This window comes from Etheostoma spectabile, chromosome 1 (genome assembly GCF_008692095.1).
Source record: "Etheostoma spectabile isolate EspeVRDwgs_2016 chromosome 1, UIUC_Espe_1.0, whole genome shotgun sequence".
NCBI lineage: Eukaryota > Metazoa > Chordata > Actinopteri > Perciformes > Percidae > Etheostoma > Etheostoma spectabile.
This window is the reverse complement of record NC_045733.1, coordinates 19,496,065-19,523,519: the sequence shown is the minus strand read 5'-3', so window position 1 is coordinate 19,523,519 and position 27,455 is coordinate 19,496,065. Positions and strand designations below refer to the sequence as shown.

The 27,455-nt window shown below is 40.6% G+C and overlaps 1 protein-coding gene across 2 annotated transcripts in view; it reads left to right on the top strand.

Annotated features, from left to right (window-relative positions):
- The first annotated feature begins 4,399 nt into the window (after positions 1-4,399).
- The window catches only part of LOC116694178 (synaptosomal-associated protein 25-A), a 43,272-nt gene continuing 20,216 nt past the window's right edge, over positions 4,400-27,455 (top strand). The window contains exons 1-3 of one of the 2 annotated variants that reach the window (XM_032523729.1): positions 4,400-4,630; positions 25,084-25,190; positions 26,247-26,288. In XM_032523729.1, coding sequence (XP_032379620.1) covers positions 25,119-25,190; positions 26,247-26,288 — 114 coding nt within the window. In that variant the 5' untranslated portion in view covers positions 4,400-4,630; positions 25,084-25,118. The remainder of the gene's footprint in view (positions 4,631-25,083; positions 25,191-26,246; positions 26,289-27,455) is intronic. The other variant, XM_032523719.1, reaches the window with a different exon arrangement.

Genomic DNA, 27,455 nt, shown 5'->3' with positions numbered 1-27,455 from the left:
TCCAATGCTGTATGTTAACTGTATGTCCAACTTTTAACTATATCAACCTTTTGAGCTGAGTTATTATTTTAACCCCTAACCCAACCAACTACAGTTTATTGTGTTGCTACCTATTTTAATAATGGAGCCTGTTGTTCACATCTCTGCTTGCTGGCTAATTTGTTTTCACACATTCTTAACAGGTGGAGCTTCATCCTGTCTGTTTCTGTGCCTCTGTGTCATCTGTATCTTGCATGGGCTGCACAGCCTGCACGCTGTTATTAACTGGGGGTTACACACCCACATGGGGCCCAAAAACACTTTACTGATGGCCATAAATATCCCAGACTCATCAAAATAAGGAGAAAGTCAGAGGACAAGGTCTCTGCAGACACCACCACACACTTCTAGTGGGTCATAAATTATGATTAACAGATTTCACTTTTGTACTAGTGGATTCGTTGTTTTTTTAGAAGAAAAGAAAATCCTACGTTATACTACATTTAAGGTGCACAGGTTTTATACGCACTCAAGTCAAAAAAGTAACAAATTGCTGTGCTCTACTGTGTGTAATGCTAAGTGGAGCCCATATTATGAGACACACTGGCATTTGGATACATCATGCAACACCACAGTAATTTCCTGTGGTGAGTCACGAAGGTTAGAGTGTGAAGGGGATTGGGCGGTGGGGGGGGGGGGGGGGGGGGGTGTAATAGACTGAGCAACAGCTCACTTGAGTGTTGGTAAGCCTACTGTAGATAACACGGACTGTGAAATGTCACTTTGTTAATACAAAATTATAATTTTGGGGTAGGGATATTTGTTCTTCTGATCACCACATTTAGTGGCCTAGCCTGAAGCTCTGTTCTCTGACAGAGTATGTTGTCTGCAACTTATTTTCTCATGTTAATGTCTGATAATACATGCAGTGTGGTATTCACTAAGAATACTGGTGAATTCTTCATCCACACATCTCTGCCTCTGGTGAGCATGATGTGTTAAATCAAGGTCTAAAACTGAAGATTTATTTAGATGAGCTGCTCTCAAATTAACACCTGTTTTAATGGATGCACTGTGTTGTGAATACATTTGCATGTAGAGTCACTTTGAAAGCACAGAACATGAGGAGAGAAATCAGTCCTGCTTCATTCAATCAATGAGTGAGAGAGTCATTATGCTCAGAGATGAAGGTGCACTATGTAATACTGTTGACTATGTATTAATATAGTCACTGCAATACCAAGCAGTCTGCAATATGCAACAGCACTTTCAAGGTGCTGCAGAGTGAGGTGCATTATTATATATATACTAAAAGCTATATCAAAGAGGAAAGTCTTAAGCCTACTCTTAAATGTGGAGACGGTGTCTGCCTCCCGGACCCAAACTGGAACCTGGTTCCACAGGAGAGGAGCCTGATAGCTGAATGCTCTGGTCCCTGGACCCAGACTGGAACCTGGTTCCACAGGAGAGGAGCCTGATAGCTGAACGCTCTGGTCCCTGGACCCAGACCGGAACCTGGTTCCACAGGAGAGGAGGCTGATAGCTGAACGCTCTGGCTCCCGTTCTACTTTTAGAGACTCTAGGAACCACCAGTAACCCTGCATTCTGGGAGCGTAGTTCTCTCCCAGGGTTGTAAGGTACTATAAGCTCTTTAAGATAAGATGGAGCCTGACCATGAAGAGCTTTGTAGGTGAGAAGAAGGATTTTAAATTCTATTCTAAATTTTACAGGAAGCCAATGCAGAGAAGCTAAAACAGGAGAGATGTGGTCTCCTGGTTCCTGTCAGAACACGTGCTGCAGCATTCTGGATGTATTGGAAAAGATAGTATTTTAACTTAGCATGTTTCATCAATATCTGATGACGTATTGGTATCATTTTTTTCGATTTATTACTGTAAATATATTACATATTGGACCTTTAAGGCTATCATCAGTTTGGAAGCGAGGTCTTTAATGGTTTCTCCGATGGGCTGGAGATGATCTGAACCACTGTTGAACTAATGTTTCTTATTAGACCTGAACAACAAGAAACACAAGCAACAAACCCCCCCTGGCTAAAAGTGTCTTACTATAGAAACGAGGAAGGCAACAGCTTACAATGATGATGGTTCCAGCTAACATGTGTAAGAAGAAAAACATTTTGTCTGCTTTGCCTTCAAGCCCAAAAGGCTGTGGGGTAGTGTTATAGTGATTTTCCCCAAAAGGTTTTTATTAATAATTCATCACATTCATTAAACGTCAAACTTCCTGAAATAACAGCTTAAAGAAACCGTCTCTCCGTCTCCCAGTGTACCATAAAAGTTAGAGGCATGTTTGTGACTGGGAAGGGTTAGGGGTTAGGTTTGAATTTCCAGACCAACTGGAAAATATCTGGCAAGGAAACATTAATAAGCAACGTTCTTTAGCAATTGGTTAACTGTTTAGGGAGTTAATTTCTGCCTTTGATGCTCCAGGTTTGTATGATGTGTGAGACATGCAGGAAGTCTTAGCTGGTTAATAGTGATTCAAGCACATCTCAACTGCAGATACAGTACTTCATTTACCTCCATCTAATGGATTCTAGTGTTGCTGCCTGTCTTCAGGCAGGTTAGTTTTAAAATGCAAAAACACATATATTTATTTTCAAACAGTGACAGTTAATTAAAGTTCATATGGTTTAAGTGGTGAGAGCCTAACAGTTGAAAAGGGAGTACCTTTTCAGTTTGGTTTCTTACAGTGTATTTTGTGAATATTAAGTAGCTATTCACTTGTCATGCCTTGTGGTGCTACAGAAAAAGCATAATGTATTTGATTATGTAAAATCAAGGACGACAGGGTCGAACTGTTTTATACACCAAAGAGCATGCCAGGGAACTCTGTGCACACTCCTGCACATTTCTGCCTGTATGGGATGGATATTACCATAAAGGGCTTCATATTGCCGGTGAGCTGAGTATGAAGTGTGATGTGGGATCATTTGATTCATTTTAAACTGCTCCAATAGAAACCTTGTTTGTCATGTTTTTCTTGTTTTGAAGAGTTAGTGCTTCAGTGTTTATGCAGCATTCATACTACTAAAGAATGTATTGAATAAAAAAACTGAGTTAAAAGAGAGGACACGGATGGTAGCACACGTTCTAACTTCACATCTTTTAAAATGTCTCCAGCAGTCAGTGGGTCAGGGTCTCTGGGCTGGAAACTACTAGGTGATGTGGGTGTGTTTGCATGTGTGTGTGTGTGTGTGTGTGTGTGTGTGTGTGTGTGTGTGTGTGTTTGTCGGCTCAGGAAGACATTAGTGTATGTCAGAGGGTACCTGCAGAACGTGTGCCCTTTAAAGCACCCCCCACCCCCACCCCCAGCAGGTTATCTTCCACACAAATGGAAAGAAGGTCAATGAAGAGGGAGGACTGGAGAAAATAGAAGAGCTCTGCACACTTCTTGCCTCTGTGTTTTTATTTTCTTAGTTTTACTAATCCTTATCTCTAATCAGTCAGACTAAATTACCAAAATAAACATAACCAGCTATCATACATACTAACAATAATCCTCCTCCAGGCCTGCCTGATCATTATTGTTATTATTATTATTACTATTATTATAGTCTAGAAGCAGGGATGGCTTTGAGTTGTTTATCCACTACATTTGTTATACCTATAGATTTAATCAACCTTTTGGAAAAATTTCCACTTATGGCTGTGCTCGAAAAAACAAAATCTAAATATATCTAATCTAATTTCTCTAATATCTATAATAGTAAAAAACATGAAAACAATCCTTGACTTCCTAAAGTTTTTTAATATTGAAGTTATTAATTGATTTAATTTGATCAGTAATGTTGAATGTGATGGATTGAAGCGTTTCTCCACTCCGAGACATGAAGATAGATGGAGGCTATTAGAAGCTCCGACATCAGAGGGCGCGGCCATTTTGTGAGAAACATCAAACGTGACACAATGAGGCCGGAAGTCATGGGATTTAACCATCAAATTAAAAGCGACCAAACGACGTAGGCTTCATGAAAACATGTTTAGAATCTACCATATTTCTATGGAATCTACACTAAATTATTACATCTGTGGTCTAAATACTGTAGAATATGAAACTATTAAGCTACACAATAGGTAACATCTTTTTTGTTATTACATTCTGAATAAATACTCACATTCATCCAGTAGAGTGGCATTAACTAACCATCACCTGAGCAGCACGGAACTGTTGTTGGGGGAGTGTTGTTGCTGAGGGACAGCGGACACCTTGAGGCCATATGAGACCATCATATATGCCCCATTGGGGGGGTGGCGGTTGCTTTGAATTTGACACAGAGGCCTCGTTCTTCTGTAGCTGTCTATGGTTCTCCACAGCAGGTCATGGGACGTCATCACGCTGCTATGGCGACCAAAACCCCTAAAGGTCAAAACCAAACAAGGCTACCTAGCGCTAGCTAGCGTTATGTCCGTGGAGGTTCCGATATATTTCCATTTCCTAGTCTTATTGTGTAAAAGAGTGACAGGAAGTGTGTGATACCTTAATCCGTCACGCCTTACACTTGGGGGGGGGGGGGGGAGGAGGGCGCAGTGTTTCGACCGGGGACAGTCCCGGTGAGTGGAGCCCAGGCACGGACGGACATTTTCATCCTGAACCGAAACAAATCCAGCAGAACACACGGAACCAGGTATGGTTGCCTAAGTTTGCTTTTCCTTACTCAGCAGACACAACTCCGAGTTCGAATTCTTTCTAAAATATGTGGCTTGAAGTCGTAGAGCTTATAAATCCCAGTTAGCTAATGTTAAAGTTTTCTCCAGCAGCTGTTCCGTCGCCTGCTTGGTAGGAGCGTTAGCTTTTTCCACTGACTAGTTGTCCTAAATCTAAATCTGTGGAGTCCCATCTGGAGCCCGATCAGCTTAAATGGGCTGTGATGTTGCTCATTATTATATTCATTATTATTGTTTCCGTACCAATTTCTGTGCTGAAATGATCAGCCTTTGTGGCATTTTCTGTAGTGTCTTGAGACGACTTTTCATCTTAAATATAATAGCATTATATTGTTTGTTGTAACGTTAAGGATTACATTAAAGGATTAAGTATCCTCTGGGAAGTAGTTTCTAACAGCTCGTAGTGAATGAAGCCCCAGCTCCCAGTCTAAAGCCTGTAGACTGGACGGGGTTCAGCAGTAGCTCGTAGTGAATGAAGCCCCAGCTCCCAGTCTAAAGCCTGTAGACTGGACGGGGTTCAGCAGTAGCTCGTAGTGAATGAAGCCCCAGCTCCCAGTCTAAAGCCTGTAGACTGGACGGGGTTCAGCAGTAGCTCGTAGTGAATGAAGCCCCAGCTCCCAGTCTAAAGCCTGTAGACTGGACGGGGTTCAGCACCGCGGACAGCTCCTCTCGGAGCAAATACACTCAAGCAGTGCGGGCGATTATTTGGGAACTTGTCAAATCAGAGCTGTGGTGTTTCAAATATATGTCAAATTCTTGATTTTCCTTAAACAAGTATATGTGTGTGTGTGTGTGTGTGTGTGTGTGTGTGGGGGGGGGGGGGGGGGGGTGGGGGGGGGGGGGTTAGTCTGTGCCACTTTGCTGCTGCGTAGAGGTTTTATCTGGTTGTGAAACCAGGTGGAGTGAGGAAAATGGTGTGGGAGACCTGATGAAGACACCTCCTGCATGGCGGTCTGCTTTGGAAACAAGGGAAGTGATTTCCTCTACATTTTGGTTGACTATGGGGATACAAATCCAGATGGACATTGTTTTGGATGGTCTCTTAGGAGTAGTCATGGCCACATGGGTGTTGTGACGGAGGAGATGATTTCCTGACCTTCACCTCCCTTTGACGTAACGCTTCCTACGTGATCAGAGCCACACATCTTTGGCTGAATAGGGACTCATTAATGGTTACATATCGATTGACCTGCAAAGATTAATCGATTAGTTGTCAATTATTGCATTGATTCATTAATTAAGGATTAATTGGTATGAGTACGTTTTTATGAAAAATAAACATTTTCTTGTTTATTCAGTCCTTTATCACAATAAACTCAATATATTCGAGTTGTGGACTAAACAAAACACTTTAGGACGTTGTCTTGGGGTTTGGAAACACTAATCAATATATTTCACCATTTTCATCATTATTATTAATTTATATTATTCTGGCAGATTAGTCAACAAAGAAAATATTTGTTAGTTTGCAGCCCTGCCCTACATATCTCTCTCTCTCTCTCTCTCTATCTATATCTCTATATATATATATATATATACATTCTCTATCTATCTTTGTTGGGGGTATAGGTTTGGCAACAGTTTTGCTCCTGTGTCTGTCTTCATGTGGGGAAACAGGAACAAATGCAGTATTTCTCCTATTAACTATCTGTGGATAATTTCACAAACTATTCTTATAAAATAAAGTTATTTGTGACTCCATCATGTGTGGCAGGACTTCAAAATCATTTTATTAATAAATATTTTACATTAGAAATGATCTTCACATCCATTCCAGGTAAAAGCGCATTGAACGCCCGGCTTCCCGCCCTGCCAGTGTTCTGTGTTCGTTTTCCGACTCTTAAGCAGGCCAGCGTGTGTGTGTTGCCTTTGTTTGGATGCGTGGTGTTATTTGTAACCAGACCAGAGCAATACTACTTAAGAGATACTTTACTAAGGACAGGACAAGACCACAAAGCACTTTTATGCTGATATTGCAGCCAAGGTAAGCACATCCAACTTCGTTCAAGGATTTCGTGAAGAAGCTAGACCACAAATATCACTTAAATCAGCATTTAATTGATTGTATAGTAAAGGAAGATCCTGTGAGTACGATGTGTATAATGTAGCCTGCACACTGAGTTAGGTGAAGTCTGGCTGCAGCTCTAGCAGCACTTTGAAAGACAAAAGTGTTGTCCTAAACATGTAGCTAGCTGCTAAAGTGTTGGAGAAGGCTTGGAGTTTCATCCAACTTGGTTAGTTTGTGAAGTGGGGATTTTTGTTTGTTCAGGCTGCAGTTGAAACAGGTGTGTGTCACTCATTCTCTGTGCATGAACATAAACCCAGGGTGCACAAACCCTCTCTCCTACCAACCCATCACCCTACTCACAAATTACCAGCAGCCTCCTGCTACTGAACATCTGTTGAAAACAAACTCACAGGCGTACACACAAACAGGGACACAGTTCTCCTCAAGTTCCTTTCACAGTCACACAGTTTAATGTATTCCCCTTGTTATTTATTCATCTTCTTCTTTTTCCTCGTAACATCCAAGGGACCGTAGTATCCAAGAAGGCATTGTGATCAGAATCTTCTTCAGTGCATGTTGGTCACTTATTAGGTTTCATCATTAAATGAGCAGGGAGATTTCATTTCCATTCTTGGAAACTGCTGCCTTTCTTACCATGTGGGATTTTATACAGATACAGGTTTAGCACATGCACTTTTAAAACCTGTTAATGTGTAAATGACACATCATTTATCATAATAGACTTGTTGTTTGTCATCTTTAGTTAATTTCATCTTTTCTGCAGATGTTTTTAGCAGCCCTGCAGGTTGTTTTGGTCTCACCCACACAGCTCCCCCGTTCTGACATCTCTCCATATACATAGCTGGAGAAGTAGCTGGGGAGGTGCCATTCCACCTCCTGGGCACTGCCAATGTGCCCTTGAGCAAGGCACTGAACCCCCAACTGCTCGGGGCGCCTCTCCATGGGCAGCCCCCCCCCCCACTATGACATCTCCTCATTAGTGCATGTATAGGTCCTGAGCATGTGTGTGTATTTCAGCCCTGTTTAACAACAGAGTAAAAACATTGTAATTTCCCTTGCATGAATAATAAAGTATAAATTATTATTTATCATTATTATTGGAATGCTTTTACACACAATAGAACCATCATATAGACACCTAACCCTAACCCAGGTACATAAATCGTTTCTTGCGCTGACTAACCCAACTTTCCCATCAACGAAACAGAAACAGACTCTGAGACTGATACATCATTGAAAAAATTGATCATTTCATATATTTGACATTGTGATATGTACTGTATATCCCCTCTTATTGATCAGAATGACATGGCAAATCTGTAGTTACACAGTTACACAGGAACTACACTCTGTAGGGATGCTCATCAACTCCCTCTCTTACCTTTAGTGCGTGCGTGCGTGTTTGTGTGTTTGTGTGTGTGTGAGTGTGTGTGAGTGTGTGTGCGTCCGTGTGTGCATGCGGTAACAATATTGTCTGTATTTCAGCCTATGCAGCACTGTGTGCACAGTTACCAATATTATCTAACGTTCTTCATTCCTTATATCATATGAATGTATGTGTATATGCACCTATATCTATCTTACTATGTACTGTAGGCGCCTGTCAGCACTATGTGTGTGTGTGGTGTGTGTGTGTGTGTGTGTGTGTGTGTGTGTGTGTGTGTGTGTGGTGTGTGTGTGTATGAATCAACAGCATGTAAAGTGCAGCATGTTGACAGGTGTCTATTCGAATGTATGCAAGAGGGACAAGAAGAAACAGTGGGAAGGAGGGGTAGTGGAGACTGTGTGTGTATTTGTGTGCACTGTAGATTTTGTGTGTGCTAGAGGGAGCAGGAAGTGAGAGAGAGAGGCTGTGACTGTAAACTTAAAGGGAAAGGGAGGGAAAGTAAAAGAGTGAGAGTGGTCCATGTGTTATGTAAGTGTTGTCAGGCGTGTGTGTGTGTGTGTGTGTGTGTGTGTGTGTGTGTGTGTGTGTGTGTGTGTGTGTGTGTGTGTGTGTGTGTGTGTGTGTGTGTGTGGTGTGTTCTGTAGGCCTACAGATTAATCCTGTGGGTTTTATCCTCAGTGAATGGGACAGTGGGACTTTGCAGTGATTATCCCTGCAGGCCACAGATGATTGCTTTGAATTTCCTGTACGTCCCACACCACCATGTTTCCCTCCTTGCATATTTGTGTGCCTGCACACATCATTCAGCCTAATTTATTATGAGCATATTGACAGATCATAACATCCAAATATGTCTGTAGGTGGTTACAGATGCTCGATGCAAAATTCTAGGGTCTGCTGTTATTACCCCTCTAAAGACAATTCAAAGCTGTTTCTAAAAGTTTTAATGTGTAGTTTAATGTGCATTTTCTTCCTTTCTGACTGACTGACCCCTCCACCTCTGCACATGTCTTACTGTCCGTTCATTTCACTGGTTAATCTGCCTGTCTCTGTCTGTCCTCATTTTGATTATATAACGAGGAAATGCTCCATCATCCCTGCTCATCTGAGAAAAAAAATGGCTGAATGAGGGGAACCATTTGTCATTCTATGTCACAGCAAAGGTGGGCATCTTAAATAGTGCATTTTTACACTCGCTGCCCGGTGGTCAGGTTGTGAACTTGTACCCCTTTTCCCAGATGCTGATGTGGCAGCTGCATTCACTTATTCTTTTAGAATAATAGTGTTACAGGACAGTTTAGCCAGACAATGAGTCCATAGGCTGTGTAATTATGTGTGCAAAGTTTTTAACGAACTAAAGGCAAGTGTTCTGGGGGTTATAACAGGTAATATGTTCATTTTAGTAGCATTTCAGTGGAAAATAGCACCAAAATAACATGCTCAGGCATGTATCCTCCTGATTTCCTCAGTGATATTCCACAGCAGACTTCCCTCTGTGTGTCCTTCCTGTCCCTCCATAGGGAATGTTTTCATACTGTCAGGCCATATTGCCACTGCAGCCGTTGCTGTGGGCAGAAAACCAGCGCTGTAGGAGTTTTCCTACCTGGTTCCATCTACATTCAACCACTGTGGCCAACCTGGATGGAAATCAGAAGGCTCGATTATCAAGCTGTTCTCTGAACATCTGACCTACCTTCTCTGAGTTTAAAAGCAGTTTTATCTTCATTGTGCATAGAAACTTAGTTTTAGCTTTTTGATGGGTTACTGAATACTAGCAGAATTGAATGTGTGAGTAATAAAATGACTCATAGCCCTGGCTTGAATAGATTTTGTTAACATTAAAAGTCTCAGAGAAGAACTTTACATGAAAATCGTTTTAATACGGTGGTGATATATAGTTCAATCATACAAAGAATGCTGCTCTTGCAACTACAATACTTTCTTTCTTTCTGTTGAGTTATCTTCAGACTAGCCTCTTTTATTTGTTTTAATACTCATGTTCTAGTGTGCAAATTGTGACTGGCTGCATCTAGACTACAGATAATTCAGATCATAATATTGGCCTATTATCTGGTTTTGAAGTTAAATGTGACAGAAATGTTATAAAAAAATGTGAGCAAATTGTGTGTCACACTAAATGACTACTGGCCTTAATTTTGTGTCAGTGCAGATTAAACAGAGGGATCTTCTGTTTATAAAGCTTCAATTTTATTATGTATAGAGACATTTATTTCTATCATCACTGTTTGATTTTCATTCTAATAGAATGATGTGTGTTAGACTGATTTGTGCATGTGTGTGTGGCTTTATGTATAGTATATGAGCAGTCAGGCATGTAGTGGTGGTTGTTCTGTCTGAATAGTTTAGCCCTCAGGCTCCCATCATGCTCTCTAGCCCAGTCCCGTCTTGGCATACATGTGTTTAATGCTTATAGGTCAGCATGGAGGTACAGTAGATGTGTCCACTGCTGGTTTGTGAATATGAAAACATTTGGTCTGCTTGTAATGGAAGACATGACTAAAATAATATTTTCTTTTAGCCAGAGACCTAATAAAGGTTCTGTTTCAGTAATTGAATAATTAATCAACAGTGACACAACAAACAAACCGACAGCGTTGTATGTTATTAATGAACACACTGTATGTGCCAATATGTATCCGGTTTTGGTATAAAATATTTGCTTATACAGTACAGTTTATATTTTCCTAAACCAAACCACAGAGCAGATTAAGGATACAAACCTTGGACCTTGAACACTAACCTTAATGTGTTAGTGTTCAAGTTTAATATTTGTTTTATTTAATGCAAGTAATATTGTTATTGTAAGTTCATGTTGATGATGTGATATAAGTGTAGCAGGGTATCTTACCCTCCGGAGTCTGTATGACAGGTTTGATATATCTATATCTGTGTGTGTGATGTTTTGCTTGATGCTGACCAGAAAGGTTAAAGTCACGGGATAGCTCAGACAGCTTACAGCTTTCATGTAAACTGTGTACATCAGACCATTGTTTAATTTAGTTGTTTCCTTGTTGTGCACCTTCATTCAGTGCATTTACATGCGCAGCCATAACCGGTTAATTATCAGGTTTTATATATATATTGTATACGTGAGTAGGAAAAGGCTAGAGTTAGAGAACCGGAGAGCACAGTGTTCCCGCCAGTTTCCTGACTGTTTGGGTAATTATAAGGTTATCTGTAATCAGTGTCTGGTGGAATTAGCAAGCTAACCACGTTAGCTAACTAACATTAATGCTACTGGAAAAGGGATCTGGGCCAGCGGGTTGCCAGACGTTGCAATTCCAACGTTGGCCACTAAGCCCATGGTTGCATCAAAGCATGACGCTGTTCCTGGGGTCTAGGCCTTGGGGGCAAATAAAACAGATTGACCGCTGGCTCTTGGCTGCCGAAGGCCCATCGTGAATTGGGAAACGCTGTTTTGTTTTATGGTGTCATAGCAACGACTACGACTTCAGAGATGGAGAAATCTTAAGTAGATTTTTCACATATTTTTTACTTTACTTTTTGTGGGGACTTTTTACTTTTACGCCTTACATTTTAACACTAATGTCGGTACTTTCTACTCCTTACATTTTAATAAATTGACTTGTTACTTTAGTTTTGTACAAAAGCTCGTCTGTGGTGTGAGCGTGAGTGCATGTCGGAGGAAAGCATGGACCCGCGCCTCACACCGCGAGCGGGCGTGCATGCAAAAGAGTGAGAGAAAAGAAAAAGAGACTAGCTGTCCGGAGGATAATCAGCTGAGAATGTGTGTGTGAGTCCTCCAGAACTGTAAGTCATGTTACTGATGTCAGTTCATTAAGCCTGTTGTTGTTGTATTGGCCTAGTTCTGGCAAATGTAAAAGTAAGTTTGGCTAGTAATGTTGTAAATGTACTGTACATTTAAAGTAAATGTTTTTTGTGTTCTTCACATATATATAGATAGATAGATAGATAGATAGATAGATAGATAGATAGATAGATAGATAATAGAGAGACAGAGTCAAGCAGTGACTCCAACCACAGATTCAGAGCCAGAAACACCTATAGGAGGAGAGAGGGGAGGGGCGAGAGAGCACAAGACTCTGCGAAAGGGAAGAAGTTGAGTTAGTAAAATGATTAATGGGATGAGGTTGCATACAGATGGAGAGAAGGAGGAAGAGAGAGGTGCTCAGTGCATCATGGGAAGTCTCCCAGCAGTCTAGGCCTAAAGTAACGTAACTAAGGGATGGTTCAGGACTCTCCTGAGCCAGCCCTAACTATAAGCTTAATCAAAGAGAAAGTCTTAAGCCTACTCTTAAATGTGGAGATGGTGTCTGCGTCCTGAACCCAAACTGGAACCTGGTTCCACAGGAGAGGAGCCTGATAGCTGAACGCTCTGGTCCCTGAACCCAAACTGGGTGTCAGAACACGTGCTGCAGCATTCTGGATCAGCTGAAGAGTCTTTATGGACTTTTTCGAGCAGCCTGATAATAAAGAATTTCAGTAATCCACCCTAGAAGTAACAAATGCATGGACTAGTTTTTGTGTATCATTTTTAGACAGGATATTCCTGATTTTTGCAATATTACGTAGGTGAAAAAAGGCGGTCCTTGAAATTTGCTAAGAATTAGAGAGAGAATTGAACGACATGTCCTAGTCAAAGATAACTCCAAGATTCCTCACAGTGATGCTGGACGCCAGGGTGGTGCTGGAGGCCAGGGTGGTGCTGGAGGCCAGGGTGATGCTGGAGGCCAGGGTGATGCTGGAGGCCAGGGTGGTGCTGGAGGCCAGGGTGATGCTGGAGGCCAGGGTGGGGCTGGAGCCCAGGGTGATGCCATCCAGAGTAACTATCTCTTTGGATAATGCGTCACGGAGGTGCTTGGGCCCCAGAACAATAACTTCAGTTTCATTTGAACATTAACATTAGAAAATTACATCCAGGTTTTAACATCCTGAAAGGAAAATTTTAAAATTTAGGGTAACTGAAGTTTCATCCCGGTTCCCAAACCCTAACCCAAAAAAAATAGTATGAGATCCCGCCTCTCTCCAGGAATTTTATGCAGCCAAATTTTTTTTATCACATTGGGTGTCTGAAACATCTCTAAATAAATGAAATTTTGGGGTTTTCATTGCTTACCTCCATTACCTTTTGAAAAAACAGTAAGAACCAGTTTAATTTTAGTTTAAAAATAGTGTTTTCACTTTTTTTTTAAAATCGTAGTAAACCCCAGATTCTTACCGGGCCCCGTTGGGATCTTTAATTGTTTCTTCAAAAAAGGAAAGGGTTACAGGTTTTTTTATTTTTTGGTTTTGTCTCTAAGAAAATTTTTCTTTTTCAAACTAAATTTTAATAGTCTTTCTGTCCCCCCGAGTCAGAAATAAAAAAGGGGTTTTAAGCAGCTTTTAGGTTTTTATGCTCCTCATATCGGGGAAAAAACTCCCGAAAAATGTAGATTGCTGCTCCTCAGTTCTTTAAATCAAAGGTGAAGGGCCTTTTTTTCGATGGCTGCTTTCTTTTAAAATTTTGCTCATTTCTTTTTTTATGTGCACCGGGGGTTTTATTTTTGTGTTTTTTGTGTCCTAAGGGTTTTTTTGTTTTTTAAATGGGTTTTTCAGGGTTTTTATTGATTTTTTTTGGGGTTTTGTTTTTAATGTTTGTAAATTTTGGGGTTTTTCTGTTTTAATGATTGGGTAAAGCAATTTTTTAATTTTCCCTGTTTCTGAAAAAATGCTCTAAAAATAAAACTGCCTTGCCCTTTCTTTCCTAAAACAAGGGGAAACCCGCTTAGGCCTTTTAGCTAAAATTAAAATTTTGCAGGGTTTGACACCCGACTGATATCTTTTGTTTTTAAGTTTTGGTTAAAACAGGTTTTTACAGCAGTGTTAGCATTTTTAACCCCGGGTGCTGTAGATCCACGGTTTTGGGAGGTTTTTAGGTAGCCATGCATTAATGGGAGAGTTTGAAAACCCGGTTCAAGCAAGGAAAATGAACAGAGGCTGGTGTGACTTGTAAAGAGTCTGGTTACATGAAAGGGTGCTGGGTAACGGGGTTAGAGTCCGGTTACAGAATGTAATGGGTTGATTGGAGTTTGGTCTGGTCTACATGAAATGCTGTGGGTAGAGGGGGTTAGGTCGGGTTTTTATAATGCTGCTTTTTAGAATGGAGTTAGGTTGGTTACATGACCTGCCCGCTGTGTGCAGGGAGTTGAGTTGGTTACAGGGAAATGGGCGTGTTTGATGGGGTTTGGGGTTTGGGCTACTGAACTGCTGCTGTGTAGAATGGAGGGTTTGAGGCAGGTCTCAGAACTGCTACTGGTAGACCCCGTAGTTAGAGTTGGTTTAATGAAAATGTGCCCGTGTAGACTGGGGTTAGAGTGGGGGACATGAACTGCGGCTGGTAGCTGGAGTTAAGTTGGTTACATGAATGGCTGTAGACTGGAGGTTTGAGTTGGTCACATGAACGTGCTGGGTAAAAAACGGGGTTAGAGTTGGTCTACAGAACTGCTGCTGTGTAGTTTGGGGTTTGAGTCTGGGGCCACCCTGGAAAGCTGCTGGTGAATGGAGGGTTTGGTCTGGTTACCCCTGAACTTTTTTTTCCCTTTTTTTTCCCCCCCCCCCCCGCAGTGGGAAAAGTCTGGTCTCAAGGGAATGTGTGTGTAGATGGAGTTAGAGTTGGGTTTCATAAAAAATGCTGTTAGACTGGAGTTAGAGTTGGTCTACATGAAAATGCTGCTGTGTGAACGGAGTTAGAGTTGGTCTACATGAACCGCTGCTGTGTTTGATGGAAGGGTTTGAGGGTTGGGGCTACATGAACGGTGCTGTGGGGATGGAGTTAGAGTTTGGGGTTTCATGAAGGGTGCGGGGTAGACTGGGTTTTGAGTCTGGTTACATGAAAAAGGGTATGTCAGACTGTAGTCAGAGGTTTTTCCAAAAGGTTTTTCCCGTTATCCCTGTGGTTTAGCAATTTTAAAAAAATTTTAAGCTGCCCGTTTTGGTTGTTTCTAACTTCAAGGGGAAAAGATAAGAAGTGGAAGCCCGGAGGGGCCCAAATCGGTTTTTAAAAAAGATGAGGGAGTTAGGGAATAAGAGGATGTTAAAGAACAACAACAGTTAAATTAAGAATTCAAATATGTTAATTCCATGGCCTAGGAAAGTTCTATCAGTGTTTGTATACTGTCTCTCTCAAAGCCATAAACCAGAAAAGTAAGTCTCCCACCTGTCTGGCACTGCTCCATAGACAATGGTTGGGGGATGGATTCTGGATAGGATTAACATTATTAATCTCCAAAGGGGAAACTGGTTTACTACCATAGACAAATACACAGTACGCAGAGACATAAACGCACAATACGTTATTTACACAACAATGTAAATAATATTGTTTTTTTTTATATCCAAATAAGCTTTATACTAGTGTAGTTTACTCAGTTCTGAAAAACAAAATGTACCCATATACTATGCCATGGTGATTTTCCCTCTGTTTACACTTTTTGCCGATTGCTCACACACTGAAATCAAAAATATTACACAATTATCAAAGCTTTACACTCAATGAGCAAAACATTGGCCCAGATGTGCACCACTATAAGCATAATGTCAGCTTCACACCTTTTGCAAAACAATACACTGTTATTTGTAAATCATGACATCACTTCCTTGCTATTCCAAAGCACTGACTGTCACATGAAACACAGCCATCAGGTACGCAAGCACATGATTGCTTAATTGTAGACACACCAATCAGGTTTAAGCACTATAACAATGCAGCAGGTAAGTCTACTCTAGTAGGTTCTGTAGTGTATTTTCATTTTTTTCACTGTAATTGTAACCTGTACTGGGTACAGTTGTTTGTCTGTTGTTTGCTGAGCTAACAGTGTTATACACACTACTGTAGTTGATGCATGAAAACTGGGACATGTTGACTGATTTGGGTACATAGAGAGAAATTAATTATATTTTCCTCACAAGAGTGTTTCATTTTGCAAAGGGTCTAAGGTGTTCTGCTGATTGGGTGTGTGGTTGTAAAAATTGTGTGTAGTATTTTTTTTTTAAACGGCCCCTGCTTTCAAGATAGTGCTTGAGCAATCAAAAAAAACTGTAAAATGATTTTGACAAGACCGGTGTTACTGATTACACTGCAGAGTTCTTGCTTGGACCTCTGGCCTCTCCGGTTGAGCTTCCACTGCACAGCCAGGTACAGCTGGACTGCGTTCCATTAATGTCATCAGGGTCCCTATCAGCATTGGGTTGAAATCCAAAATGTTTCCAAATAGGCAACTTACTATAAATACATTTTGTATTTGACTAAATTTGAGTTTTTTTTAAATTTGATGAATTAAAGTGCTGCTAGGCAAAAATGACCTGACTGGGTTTTATTTCTATAAATCAAAACAATGGTGTGCCTGTAATTGGTGTATGCCTGACCACAGTATAACACCGGAATCTGCTACCAAGGCAGGCCTACCATAGGTCTATGGAGCAATTCCAGAATATACTTGATGACATTACAAATTTGACTTTAGCACACTAGATTTTAGATATGGGAGAGAGTTGTTCCCGTTTACTAATATTTTTGGACTGTCTTATACCAAATGAATAACATGTATGAAATATTTTGAAACTGACATAGTTCCCCTTCAAATGTTTTGCAAAAACAATTTTGCGCTGTCTATATTCAAAATCCTTAATATATCACCTCTTTTACTTTCAGTTTTTTTTTGTGCAACACTGCTGGGATAAGATGTGCAAGAAAAAGACTAAAGAAATGCCATTGTGTTGACATCTATGTATGTCCATTACTACTTCTTGAAGCATGTATGTTCTTATTGTAGGGTAAATGGTTGCTTTTCCAGAAATACACTGGCTGCCCTGGGTTCACTTTTGTGCAATTCAATTCTACACAACCAGATTTGCTTGCAAATATACAAAGAAAAGGAGCATTACAGAAATAGCAATGATAATTTTCAGTCACGCTGTGCCCACCATCTCATTTGGCACATTCCTCTCCAACTAATCTGCAAAAACGAGAGAGAGAGAGAGGAGAGAGAGAGGACGAAGGAGAGAGAGAAGAGAGAGAGAGAGAGAGAGAGAGAGGAGGAGAGAGAGAGAGAGAGAGACGAGAGAGAGGAGAGAGAGGATGAGGAGAGGGAGAGAGGAGAGAGGAGAACAGTGCACCAGTTATCCTGAAAATCTCCCCAGATTTAGGTTAGTGCTTCTATAAACCTGTGAAAAAAATACAACTGACAAGCTGACCTGGTTTCCCTGACTGTGAATTTCTGTGTAACTAGAGTGTCTTTATGTCCTATTTCCTTCCCAAACATTGTTAATCTAAACTGAACATATGATTGATACTGTGCAGGACACATACCCAGAGCTATGGGAGAAGCTGGAGAGGCGTGGCTTTCTCCCCACCCAATTAGGCTGATAAAGTAATACTTAAAAAAACACAAATGCTCGATCAAGGGCCCGGCCCGGCCGGCCTGGCCCGAGGATGGCGGCGGAAAATATCGGTTCGGGCTTGGGCAGAGAGTCTAAACTCTAGTGGGCGGTGTGTTTAGTTGAATGGCGTGGGCCTCTGTCCTTGATGTAACGCACAGAGGAGCGGAGCAGCTGTGCGTTTTACGTCCTCTGGCAGATCTTGGCAGACCTGTGCTGCTCTGTGCGGAGCTTTGTTCACTGGTGCCATGCAGGGAAGCCAAACCATTCATCTAAACACATTGCCATGGCCCAGATCTTAATTTATATCAGCAAAATATCTCTTTAAGTACAACTCAGGATATCATATTTAAAAATATGCTCAACCAAACAGTAGAGGGGATGATCATAAGATTTTTATAGTGACCTTATCCTGACCTGTTCAAGTAGATCCAAACAAAAACCATCTGCCTCGCCTATCCAATTCAAGAGCCTTTTTATCCTCAACTTATGTTTGTGTTATGTCCCACATGACATCCTATTGAAACAGGAAAAGAAACACGTTTAATATGTCCCATGAAATGCCCTTCAGTAATCATTTCATTTCATCAGTAGGTACAATGCAATCACTGTATAACTGAAAACTGCAGGGCTTTCCCATATCTACCACTTATATGAGTATGTAATAAATAGTTATTCATAGTAGTAAACAATACATACACATGTTTTATTTTCAACTGGGTGTACACAGTACACAGTTTTCCGAGAGAAATTTTCCATTTGTATACTTTGACAGGATTGTTCTTTGCTGCCTGAAATAGCTTGTCGATTCTTCCACGACGGGGCTGTGTGTTAATCATGTCAGCGTGACACGACAGTGCTAATCCAGTCTCCTTCTGGAGCTCTGTGCCAAGACTGTATTCTCCTCTGTTCTTCCATGCTCCATTCATTCACACAACATGAAACAAACTTACCTAGTTCAAATTATCTTCACAGCATGTTAGGAAATGGGAGCCTATTGTTGTTCTGATACTTCATGTTTTTTTTCAGGAAGGAAAAGATGGGATGAGAGAGTCAAAGTGGGAGGCAAACAGAGACAAATTCAGGGTTTTTTTCTAACAAAATAAATGCAGAATGACATAGAACTTTTCACTGTTCAATGAGGCAGATGGGAATTCCAATTAATAAACAATTTCAATCTTCTTTTTGGCACAATAAATGGTTAATATGCTGCTGTGTTCAGGTTCTTTTTACTGTACCTGTTTTGATGGATGGGTTTATGGATGGGATGGAACGCATTTGTCTTTGTGGTGTTTTTGCTCTGTACTTCTAGACATCCCCAATAATGATTATTGTTTTATTATGTTTTTTTATCCTTTGTCCTTATCCCATTGATATAGTGAGAGTTTCTGTAAATGGGAAGATTTCAGCCATCATTGCCTCTCATGCTCACGCTCTTTCCTTTAAGAGAAGTATCATTTCATGTGAGCTAGAGGATTTGCCCACTTAACACAAACTGTAACATTTTTAGCAAAGTGAATTACTGCTGTTACATTAGTTAGCTACAGATAAGAAAAACTTGTATGCAGATAAATGTTATGGATTGTTTCTTAAATCTCTCCCTTTCATTCTAGTTTCTGGACATACACTGTATACATTCATGAACAGACAGGGTGTGGAGACAGACAGATAGATAAGTAAGTGTGTGAGAGAGTGAAGAGAGAAAACAGTGGAGAGTAAATCCTCTTTCCATGCTGACTCTAATCTCTCCACGGGCTGAGCCTGGCAGTTCAGGCCTTACAGCAGACGTCAGTCAAGACAAGTGACAGCTAGCAGGGCCGCTGGTGGGGGATGGGGATGGCCGGACCTTGTGTTATGTCAGCTCAACTGCAGTGTGTGTGTGTTTCTGTTTGTCTATGAAACATGCCAAGCATTGTTAAACAGGAAGTGATTTTATGGATGGACCATAGACTGTGTTTTAAATATATAGGGTCTCTGGGATGGACAGAGAAGCAGGAGAGAGAAAACGACCAACACTCAAAACGCTAACATTCAAAACTTTTCTTTCTAATTGTATTAATCATTTTAACGTGTCACCAGCAAAACCTTATGATGCAGACCTATCAGTTTTGTCTGTGCGCCATTTGCAAATCTCCTAGCAACCACAGCTGGTAGCATCCTATAAGCTTGTTTTCATGTAAACGTGCAATGACCAAATATGAAACGAGCTGTAAAAAGGGAGTGTTCTTGTTAATCTAAATTAAGTGATGTTACGAGTAAAATCAATAGGTTTTTCTTCAAATTTAGGCACTGGTGCTTTCTGTCTTTACTCTAAATCCCAGTTGTAGCTGAGAGGAGCTAGCTTAGCATCCACACACTGTTGTTTTTTTGGTTTTGCTTTTGTAACTCACAGCCTTCTACCTGCCCAGGACAGCTGGGGTCATTTTAACCGATATTCCAGTTAGCTGTGTGCACATGAACGTTTTGGTTGCTCTAGGAATGTTTAAAAAATGTCTGTTGGTCGGTCCACCCCATTGGCCAATCAAAAGTCACTTTTACTTGTGCAAGCAGAAAGAGACTATATTCTGCTCTCTCTACAAACTACATACTAATTGTATACATACTACTTATCATCTTACTGGGTTGGCAGTTATACAAAAAGATTAGCATACTTTGCTTTACTTTACACACATCCTTAAACCGTTTTATTCTAACATGTGACTTTCACACCAATGCTCATTAAATTGTACATAATTCTATACCAAGGATTGATTTGCTATGTTTTTGTTTTCTGAGGTGTTCCTGAAGCTGTTTCACAAGCATGCATAATTTGTTTCATTTTCTTCCTACTCTTAGCATGGTTTTCCACTGCATTGTTTTCAGAATACTTACTTATGGCGCTTTTACAGTGTGAAAACACTGCGTACATACAACCTGCTTAGATTTATATCATATTATATTATATTATATTATATTATATCATATTATGGATGTGGGACCAAGCCTATGTCTCATTATAAAACCAATTAATCTGACTTGTAAGTAGTAAAACTGATCAGAAGCATGTCAGTCCAACAAGTGTGCTGAATGGATGTCCAGTGGGGTAAATCTATGTTTACCTGCCCATGCTTAACTAGGAGTGAGAGGGTTATTGAAGGAGGGAGTCTTTGAGGCTTGAGTACAGAGATCCAGTGATTCTACACTGTAATGATGAGTGAGATCAGATGATTTTAGGTCACAGGTGACCAATGATTATCCAATCAGGGACAAGTTGTGGAACTATACTCAACATAAAAGCAAACGCACAGTTAATTGCATCAAAAAGACTAAATATCCTTACTTACATCACCAAAATAGATGTTCTGTACAACAAATGCTTAATTGAAAGTAAGATATATGATTGTGACATTTAATTGTTAAAGAATTTCACAACACACAATTTGTATGACTGTGTGTTTGACAAATATTGATTTATTTGAAGTATAATGAAGACAAATAGGTTAAAGGATGACTTAGACTGAGTGACACAGGCATTGGCAGAAAGAGTGGTCACGGTCAATATAAAAGGAAATTAGAAGACGAAACTGTGCTGTATGTGCCTGCGTTCACAGGAAGGGAGAGATAAGCAATCAACATCAGATCAGTAACTAAGAGATCGCGGAAACAGCAAAAGGAAAGATCAAGCATGTAAGAGCATGGGTCTGAATGTCATTGTTAAGTGAGAGGCCACAGTATTTAGTTACTTGCAGTTCAGTTATTGTTGCTAGTGTTAATGGTTTGTAACTGTACTGTGCTATGTTTCCTGTTAGTATGTTAAGAGTGCAGATCTATCACTAGATCATTAATACTGTTACCATTGACAACATAACTATGGGAATGCTGTCAACAAGTGGGCATGATTTGAGCATGGCAATGGATATGATCAGCCTTGCTTTGTTGCCATTTTGAATCTTCATATCCATTCCCCTAAACGAAGGAGAGATACAATAAAAACCTGAATAAATCAACACTTTTCTCTAAATGAATTGGGTCTGTGTTCAGACAAGTTTAACTAAACTTTAACGGTTATTTGCAACTTTAAAAAAGTCATGTTTGGCTGGTAAAATCTCCAGAGGAACTGTTTCTTCTCCCACGGTAGTTTATTGCTTAAGTCATGTGTGTTTTTCCATCCCAACTCAAAACCATGTCTCCTCTGTATGATTCACTTGTAATGTAGCTGATCTAACTGAAGCTTATTCTGCTGTTGCACCCATTGTCAGAAGCTCTACTGTAGATACAGCTTCAGCCAAATGGCTAAAATATTATATTTCGAAGTGCAATTGTGCACCAGGCATAGCAGACAAACACACACACACACACGCACACACACACACACACACACACACACACACACACACACACACACACACACACACATCATACAAAGGAGGAGACTTTTCATTTCTTTCAGTGATGTAATATCTATGGTGGAGGTCTCACTGCAGCTAATGAGTCCGTCCCTGCTCGGCTTTTGCATGCGCGCGCACACACACACACACACACACACACACACACACACACACACACACACACACACACATAGAGAGAGAGAATACAGTGCATACAAGAAGGAGAGAAGCACTTTGAAATGGCAGTTGTTTTTTTTCATTTCTTTTCCCGGCACATGTTCAATTATTAACTACCCTGACAACTCCCCCGGGGATGGAGGCAGAGACAGACAGCCTGAAGGCGGGGCAGGACAAGGAAATACTTTATCAAACATCCAGCTGGGACACTACCTGACTTTATGTCCTTCCACCTCAGATACCTTGTGAAAGAGACTGATTGATGGAAGCATCAGGCTTCAGCAAAGAAACCAACTTTTTAGTTGCACCTGATTGAGTCCAAAGGTCAGCGGCCCTTTGGTCACATTGCTGTGCTGTATATTGCAGTAGATTAAATTACATAAAGCTTTAATAATTTCAGAGCTGAAAGCTGAGTGGTTATATTTATATCAGCGACAAGCAACATTAGATCAAAATCTCTTCAATATAATTTGTGCAATAGAAACAAAAACACATTTGATTGGACCAGGTCAGATTATTTGCTTCATTACTGGCTTAATTGTTCAGAGAAACAGCGGCAAAGGGAGGGGCAGAAGGAATGAAGGGAACAAAGGGACTAAGCTGGTTCCTTTCGTCTCCTTCGTCCCGACGACCATGCAGCAGCATGTAGCTCTGTCAGCCTGCAGAGTTACAGCCACATACATTTTTCATGGACCATACCTCCAGTCATAATGTGTGTGGCTATATGAAATACTGTCTGGCAGCACATCAGAGGAACAAAAATAGACCCTTGTCTCTTTCATCAAACTGTTAGAGTAATAGAGCTCCACCCTCGTTCATTTTGATTCATTGTTGATCCCTGAGGATGAAACTCGGGTTCAGCAAGGTGAAGGTTTAAACTCACAGCCTCAATCTTTCCCCAATGGACAGTGTGTTTTTGGGTGCACATGGCTGGTTGTGTGCGTGTCCAGGGCCATAAACAAAACCAGAATCTATGTATACCTACAGTGTTTTAAACGGCAAAGTATGCATCGCTGGTGGATATGAGGTAAACAATGCACCCTTTACTTTGGCTTAGCCATAGAGTCTGTCCCCTTTTTTGTATCCCAAAATCTGAAAACATTGATTCTTGTGTTGAAGGTCTTTGAAGGTCTTTTTCTGTGCTGCTGACATTAACTGAGCAGGGATGACAAAGGCTTTCCTACCTGAGCATTGGCTTTGACAGCAGGAACTTGTCTATGAACCTTAAAGGGAACACAGAGAACCTTACTTGCAATGAGTTGTAATTCATGCCCCCCACAGACTAGTTCTAGTTAGTGTAGGGCTGCACGATTATGGCCAAAAATGATAATCACGATTTTGATCAAAATTTTGGTCGTGATTATTTTCACGATTATTTGTTGATTTTAGCCAAAACAAATTTTATTGTCACATAGGCTATTTATAACTGCGAGAGGGAGTGTGATGGACGCTACTCACAGAGAGACTGCTGACTCATTATGAACGGGTCCAGCACGGGTCGAATGGTGGATACACACGTCGTGTGTATGAAACGTCTGTATCGTCACTGCGCTGCATTTTTATGAACTATGATATTCTGGCCATGGGTCACATCTCTGGCCCAGGTCCAAGTCCAGCAGCTCCGTCTCACACTATTACTCTACCAACTGAAGTTAGTTGCATTCAATAACGTCTTCTGTTTTCTTCGCCGTGGCGGCCGCGATAGCAGAGTAACCCCGGAAACACTGGTACAAACACAGGTTTGTCCCTCGTATTTAACAATATACAGCTGTGTTAATAAAAAATTAAAACTGTAGCCAAATGTCAGAAGTGTGGACCGGCGCTGTGTGGCCGGGCGAGGAGTAAGAGGAGAGAGAGTAGAGGAGAGATCCCACTCAGGCATGGCTTTACAGATGAAATGGGTCACGTAACGCAAAATTAAACCATATCCATATAAACAGCATTGCAGCGGATGAGAGGACATTAGCACCGGTGCGTCCTAGAGGAGCTAACAGCTAACAGACGCTACTAGCTAACAGCTAACAGACGCTAACTAGCACCGACTAGCACTGCTTCACTGCTGTTGTCTGAAAAACAACAGACTCAACAAATGTTGCGTTTACTGGCAAACTGGTAAACCTTGAGACCGACGTATTACCGACTGCTATCTGTTGAGTTTTCCTCACGCTACTCTGTCCTCTGGGACTGTCTCCATCTAGAAGCTAAGATGCACGGGGTGCAGTGAACTACTCTGACTGGCTCATGAGCAGACGGTAGTAGCGGTAGATTGGCTTTGCAAAAAACCCGGAGCGTTGTATGAAATGACGTTTTTAAAAAAATAATCGCTCGATCACGCAAATTTGATCCTGGGAAGTCAAAATCGTGATCGCGATTAAAATTCGATTAATTGTGCAGCCCTAAGTTAGTGTGACATGATGCTTTGTCAAGTGTTAATTTCAAGGTTCAGAAAAGAAGTCAAGTATTGTGTAAAATGCCCATCACTGTTTTGCTGAAGTACACTTGGGCAACAGCTGCTGCTGAGAGGGATTGCAGCTTTGACCCTGTTGTTATAGAACAACCTCTCCAACCTCTTGCTCAATCTGTAAACAGATGGGGACAGAAAAAGCCAAGATCATATGAATATTTATTAATTTGTTTGAAATCTGAATTTCAGCATTTAAGCAGTTCAGCGACTTCACACGTCATCACAAGTAGCCAGTTTATATTGAAGGTTAGGAAATCACAGCTTTCTTAAAACTCACAGACCCGTTACTCAAACTGGACTTCCTGGATTGTATTTTGTGTCATGCTGGTACCCGAAGCAACACACTGCCACCAAGGCAACCCTGTCAGTAGTTTTAATGCTGGGCTGTTTGCAGTCTGAATGCTGATTATTTCAAACACTCCGTCACATGCTGTACAAAACATCTGTCATACAGCTTTATTTTGTTGTGTTGTTGGTATACTAACCTCTCTCTCTCTCTCTCTCTCTCTCTCTCTCTCTCTCTCTCTCTCTCTCTCTCTCTCTCTCTCTCTCTCTCTCTCTCTCTGCCACAGTCTTTCTAGTTTGAGGTCAAAGTTCAACAGTCATCATGGCCGATGAATCAGACATGCGCAATGAGCTGGCAGACCTGCAGACACGCGCAGACCAGATAGCCGATGAGGTAACACACTCTCAAACCTGTGTACACCTGCATAACCATGTTTACACATTTGTCCACTGACACAAATAGTGTTACAGTATCTGCTGCAACATTGACAAGAAAGAAATATCAAAAAAAGTAAATGATAGATAGTAGGTAGACAATCTACCCAAATTTTATTTTAGAAATCCAGAGAGTGGGTTGTAACCCAGGTAGTTAGTCTCAAAGCAGTCTTCACAAATATTTGCACATCTACCATCACAGCTAAATACAATTGTAGTCAACACATTACAAATAGAAATGTAACTCACTGTGCACTTGTAGGTGAAGTAAGAAGCACAACAGAAAGCATAAAAACTGAAGAGTTGTGAGGACTTTTTTTGCTACAGTCAAAGTGGTTTTTGGTCTATGAAATGCATTAATTACCTGTTCTCATAAAGATACAAAAGTGTCTCCTGCAGGCTGACCCTCCCTAGTTTTAGCAATTTTTTTCTCAAACTATTTCATTAAGACAGTGCTTTTTTTTTTTTAAAGGGAAGAACTTTTCACTGTTTAATGAGTGTAGAGGAGCTCAGGAACAGCATATAATTCTGTGCAGCAGAATAATAGAGCAGCTCAAATGGCCTAATTAAACATTCATGAGGAGATAATGCAAAGCCAAGAGGCTACATGGACGTCATAGGAAGGAAGGAAGGAAGGAAGGAAGGTAGGTAGGAATAAGGAAGGCAGGGATGGATGAAGATAACACAGGGCAAATATGTGATGAGGATTAGTAATGAAATTAAATGATGTTTAGGGTTTAGGGAATGGATGGGAATTGGAGGGATCCTGCAGAGTTTGGAAAGTTAGCAAAAAAAGGTAGAAATCAGATAATTAATCCTGGGATGAGAGGAGATAAGAGAAGAAAAAATAGCCAAGGTGAAATATATGACTGTATCAGTAATTTGGCTTTGTTTACTTTTCAGTCTATGGAACACACAAAGATATCTTTCTGATATGTGTTCCAGGTGTTACAGGTGAGGTGATAAATCTTTGGACTCACAGCTAATCTTTTGCCCTCTCTTTCTATCCCTGCAGTCTCTGGAGAGCACTCGGCGTATGCTGTCTCTGGTTGAAGAGGTGAGTCCAGTAATGACACACATCACATGACCTTTTACAACAGAGAGCTCATGTGATTTCTTATCTTGGTGTTTTTATATTTAAATACCGGCTTCATGCTAAACAATAAAGATCGAGCCTAGGGTTTGCTGTGTAGGATGTATGATTGTCTTCTCAATACTGAACTTTGCCTCTAAACTTTACTTCAACTTTATGTTGGAGGAACATTTTGGGTGAAGTCAATATGGAAGGGGTTTCCCATAAACATAACACAGAGAAAGAAAAAGAAGGATAAAATTGCCTTATAGAATAAATCCAACCCTTCCCTCTTTAATGCGTCTTTCATCTTCTAGAACTTTTCTCTTAAAGGATTACACCCACACTGTCACTGCAGCTCCTACTCTTCTTCTCTTTGCTCCTAAGTTTCTTATAGTCTTGATGATCCAGAAATTGAAGCTTATTCTACTTTTGTACTCAGTAAGTCGTTTTGGTTGAGCTCATGGGCCTAATACCTAACATGTAATTGTATAATCCATGCAAATCCTGTATGATCATTTTATTATGCATGGGTTCTCATTTAAAATGCATGAATTTGCATTAGAGAAACACAGTGAAATCAATTTATATGAAATGCAAATTTACAAGGTAAACACTTGCATCAAAAAACACTTAAATCTTTGTTTTAGTTTGAGGTTGAGCGTGACAATAGTGATACTGACACTGTCACTCTATTGTATGACATATTATGAACAATACAACATATACATTTTGATAAATAATAGTTCAATAGCCACCTCTGTCGCTGCAGAGAGCATCTCCTTTTTTACACTTCTTTGGATGTTCAGCACACTGTACTGTACTGTAACAACTGATGTATAAAAGCCATAAAACACTTCTTAAAAAATACATTCTTTCTTGGAAACATCATTGTGCTTTTTATTTATGTAATGTCCACAAACATAATACTGTAACAATGTTAGTTAGTGGTCAGACAGTGGAAACACTCACAGGATGTGATGTAATGTGTCCTTGTCTCATGCAAATATGACCCATAATTCATTCTCCAGTGTGCGACATGACCGTCATTTTGCAGCTGGAGCCAGCAGACGGCTAGCTTAGCACACAGAGCCAGGCTAGCTGTTTCCCCCAGTTTTTAGTTTTTATAATAAGCTAAGCTAACCAGCAGCT